We start from the raw sequence: 5,000 nt of genomic DNA, 5'->3' as shown, positions 1-5,000 counted from the left end.
TGTGTGTGTGTCTGCATGTGTCTGTGCACCCATTTGTGTATGCGTGTGCATCTGTATACGTGTGTGTGTGTGTGCGTGTGCGTGTGCGTGCGCGTGCGCTTGCGCTTGCGCGTGCGTGCGTGTGTTTTGTAATGAGCTTCCGTTTGGGTTTGGGTTTAGCCCAAACATACACACACACACACACACACACACACACACACCAGTGTGTTGCGGTGGGGTGAGCATATGTGGGTTGAGTTTAATTGGTGTTTGGCGTTGATGTTAACCCCCTGCGGTGCAGAGTGAGATGTCGATGGACAGAGAGAAACAACATCGATATACACACACACACACACATGTCCGTAAACACACACATACACACACTTCCACATACTGTACACACACAAAGGCGCGTGCGCGCACACACACACACACACTTACACAACCACACAAATGCGTACATACACACACTTACACAACCACACAAATGCGTACATACACACACTTACACAACCACACAAATGCGTACATACACACACTTACACAACCACACACAGATACAGACAGACAGACAGACAGACAGACAGACAGACAGACAGACAGACAGACAGACAGACAGACAGACAGACAGACAGACAGACACACACACACACACACACACACACACACACACACACACACACACACACACACACACACACACACACACACACACACACACACACACACACACACACACACACACACACACACACGCGCACACACACACGTTCACTCATACACACACGTTTACTCATACGTACAGACAGACAGATTGACCGGATGTATTGATCCAGAGCTGTGAAATTGTAGTGTTGCTCTGGCAGCATGGCACCCACTACACAACCACACAGTAAAGGAAAACCTTAACTGAATAAAACGATACAATATGAATGTAATTAAACAATGCATTTAAAAGTATAAATCATTAGTATTGATCTGAGAAGGCACAGCATACTGATTAAGGTCAGTGGGCAGCATATTTACAACTACACAAAAGTGTTTAGACATTTAGTGTATATACCATCGCTTAAAACATACTGCATCTGTTATTGTGGAGGCCAGGGTGGTGACAAAGTGGAATTTACATTGTGAAGCCCTGTCATAGACACTACAGTCAGGCTAATGCTATTATGCAACCACGTTTTTTGAGGAGATAACTGGGACAATATTGGTGCTGTTGCTTTCTACTTTTTATGGTGCACTGTATTATGTATGGTATTCTACTTTAGCCTGAATGTATGGTCATGGGCCCAGTGTAATGTAATGAAGAGATGAGGTAAAGGTGAAGCGCTGAAACTATGTGGATGGTAGTATAGTGCAGTGTAGTGGTGCAGCGTAGCGTAGTGTAGTGTATAGGGCTGGGTATTGCAGCTATGTTCCTGTATCGATTCGATTTCGATTCTGAGGGTTTTGAATCGATTAATCACGATTCGATTCGAATCGATTCAATCCGAATCGATTCAATCCGTTCCCTTTTTGGTGCAAGGATTTCCCCCAAAAGATGCTGTTGCCTATTTTTATATAAAAATGTCAAAGGGCTGTGGCTTGACAGTGTTAACAGATTGCTAATTTGTAATAAGTAGGCCTAGGCCTAATTGACTAATACCTACTGGGTATTTTCCATAGACCTAAATGAAAAAAAAAGAACAAAAAGAAAAAGAGCAAAAAAATCGATTTTGTGCCCTGTGAATCGATTATGTGAATTTTAAATGATATCGATCGATTATCGATTGAATCGATTATTTTACCCAGCCCTAGTAGTGTAGAAGTGTAGTGCAGAGCTGCTGTTAAGGCCAGACAGCCGTCATGAGGGGCCTGAGCTCTGCTCTTGTGAATGAATGGGGCGGTGGGATGACGGTAATTCCAGTCTGGCTCTGTGGATTAGGATTAACTAGTGTGTGGGGGGATGGGGGTGTGTGGGTGGGTGTGTGTGTGTGTGTGTGTGTGCGCGTCTGTGTGTGTGTGTCTGTGTGTGTGTGAGTCTTATGTGTCTGTGTGCGTTTGCGTGCGTGCGTGTGCGTGTGTGTGTGTGGGTCGGGGGGGTGGGTTGTGTGTGTGTGTGCGCACGCGCGTGTGTGTGTGAGTCTTTGCGTGTGTGTACGTGTGTGCGTTTGCGTACGTGTGTGCGTTTGCGTTCGTGTGTTAGAAAGCTAGAGAGTGAATGGTGGAAACAGATGGGCGTTGTCCCTGTGTGTTGCCCTTCTGTGGCGAGGGGGAAAGGGGTCTTACCAGGGGAGGCTAGGCCACATGTTATGCCATATAATCACACACGTGGTGCATGCATGTACTGTAGATGCATAGTATTCACATACAGACTACTACAGTAGGAACAGGGGAGGCTAGGCCACATGTTATGCCATATAATCACACACGTGGTGCATGCATGTAGATCATAGTATTCATATACAGACTACAGTGCTACAGTAGGAACAGGGGAGGCCAGGCCACATGGCCACATAATCACACACTGCTGGATGCATGTACTGTAGATGCATAGTATTCACATACAGACTACTACAGTAGGAACAGGGGAGGCTAGGCCACATGTTATGCCATATAATCACACACGTGCTGGATGCATGTAGATGCATAGTAGTCATACAGACTACACTACTACAGTAGGAACAGGGGAGGCTAGGCCACATTTTATGCCATGTAGTAATCACACACATGGTGGATGCATGTAGATGCATAGTAGTCATACAGACTACACTACTACAGTTGGAACAGGGGAGGCTAGGCCACATGTTATGCCATGTAGTAATCACACACGTGGTGGATGCATGTAGATGCATAGTAGTCACATACACTACAGTACAGTAGGACCATGCTGCTGTCACAGAACAGACTCACAAAAGTATTGAATTGAGTTACATTACACTTAGCTGACACTTTTTTTTATGAATCGCAGGGCTCTAAATGAATACTGGCTAACCAACCAAATGCTGGTTGACATTCAGTTTGGCTGGTAGAAAATAAAACTTATTAGCCACTTTGACCCATTGTTGAGTGCGTGTCTGGCTAGTAACATTAACATCTACTAGCTGTTTTGGCTTAGATATAAGTCTATTAGAATTTGTTAATTTAGAGCACACAGGGTATTGGCCGTGTGTGGTAAGGTCCACTTCAGGCTTGGATGGAGGTGGAGGGAGTGTTCAGGAGTGGGATACAAACCCCCTGCATTACGGTTTGGGTTTAAAAAAACAACCCAACACAGCCCTTCCAGTCTCGCATGCACGCACACACACACGCACGCACACGCGCACGCACGCACACGCGCGCACACACACGGCCTCCTGAGATGTTCAGTACCCTTGTGACGTACACATGTTCGGACGACACACTCACACTCACACTCATGCATGTTGGCCAAGTCTTTGTGTGAGTGGTTGCTATGGTTAGGTATGCGGCGCTGTTTAGTGGGAGGCCATGTGAATGCAAATGAGCCTGCGCACATCCATGCTCCCAACTGACGTGGAGGTGTCTGTGTCTGTGTCTGTGTGTGTATGTTTGTGCGGGTGCGGGTGCGGGTGCGGGTGCGGGTGCGCGCCTCTCTGCTCTCTTCATGTTCCCAACTGACGTGGACCTGTACTGAAGCATTAGTGCGTGTGCGTATACGTGCATTCCTGTGTGCGTGCGTGCGTAAACGCCTCTCTGCTCTCTCCGTGTTTCCAACTGACGTGGATGTGTACCAAAGTGCGTGCGCATGCAGCGTGTGTGCGTGTGCGTTCGACTCTCTGCTCTCTGCTGGTTGGTGTTCCCAGCTGATTAAGCCTCTTAAGACGGCAGCTTGATTAATCACTTCAATTGCACACACAGGCAGACCAACACACAGACCAAAATGTGACTATACACACTCACACACACACCGTTCACTCCTCCCAAAACACACACACACACACACACACACACAGGACACACTAACACACAAATTCACATAAATCAATGCATACACAGACACCCTACACCCACACAAACAGATATACACACATGCAAGCACACACACTTGCACAAAGACAGACAATCACACAAGTTTTTGTCTTGATTGCATTGAGTTGTGTCCAGCTATGTTGAGCTCTCATGAGAGAGAGAGAGAGAGAGAGAGAGAGAGAGAGAGAGAGAGAGAGAGAAAGAAAGAAGTGCAGCTGACGAGCTCATAGCTGTTGGTGTTGTTTCTGGCTGCAGGTGTCTTGCACAGCATTGCAGCATTAACATGGTGTTTATGGAGCTGAGAGGCAGCTCAATCTACACTGTTTACTCTCCTCTCCGCACTGCTGCCTGGAAAGTGCAGTAATGGGTGGCGTGTTTGCCATGGCGGTTGTTGCCAATAACTTGTGTGTGCGTGCGTGTGTGTGTGTGTGTGTGTGGAAACCACTGTAGCTTTGCCATTATGACACTTATGTGTGTCTGTTCATAGTCCATGAGCTGCAATACAAAGGAAAGTGCTAAACTGTGTACTCTCTCTCTCTCTCTCTCTCTCTCTCTCTCTCTCTCTCTCTCTCTCTCTCTCTCTCTCTCTCTCTCCTCTCTCTCTCTCTCTCTCTCTCCTCTCTCTCTCTCTCTCTCTCTCTCTCTCTCTCTCTCTCTCTCTCTCTCTCTCTCTCTCTCTCTCTCTGTGTAAATGGTGGCCCATCTGGATGTAACATGATGGTGTGTGTGTGTGTATAGATGGTGGGTACCCTAAAGCAGTTAGTCTATCCGGATGTGAGGCAATAAACTGTGTGTTTATGTTTTGTGTAGATGGTGGGCACCCTGAAGCAGCTGGCCTATCTGGACGTGAAATAATAAACTGTGTGTGTGTGTGTGTGTGTGTGTGTGTGTGTGTGTGTGTGTGTGTGTGTGTGTGTGTGTGTGTGTGTGTGTGTGTGTGTGTGTGTGTGTGTGTGTGTGTGTGTGTGTGTGTGTGTGTGTGTGTGTGTCTGTGTGTGTGTGTCTGTGTCTGTGTCTGTGTGTGTGTGTCTAGATGGTGGGCACCCTGA

At 46.9% G+C, this 5,000-nt stretch overlaps 1 protein-coding gene across 1 annotated transcript in view; it reads left to right on the top strand.

Moving 5' to 3' along the window:
- Positions 1–5,000, top strand: part of erbin (erbb2 interacting protein) — a 162,772-nt gene that overhangs the window by 95,122 nt on the left and 62,650 nt on the right. The window contains exon 10 of the mRNA XM_063212417.1: positions 4,985–5,000. This exon is cut by the window's right edge and continues 129 nt beyond it. Coding sequence (XP_063068487.1) covers positions 4,985–5,000 — 16 coding nt within the window. The remainder of the gene's footprint in view (positions 1–4,984) is intronic.

This window comes from Engraulis encrasicolus, chromosome 12 (assembly GCF_034702125.1).
Source record: "Engraulis encrasicolus isolate BLACKSEA-1 chromosome 12, IST_EnEncr_1.0, whole genome shotgun sequence".
Lineage (NCBI taxonomy): Eukaryota > Metazoa > Chordata > Actinopteri > Clupeiformes > Engraulidae > Engraulis > Engraulis encrasicolus.
This window is presented reverse-complemented; position numbering and strand designations above follow the sequence as displayed.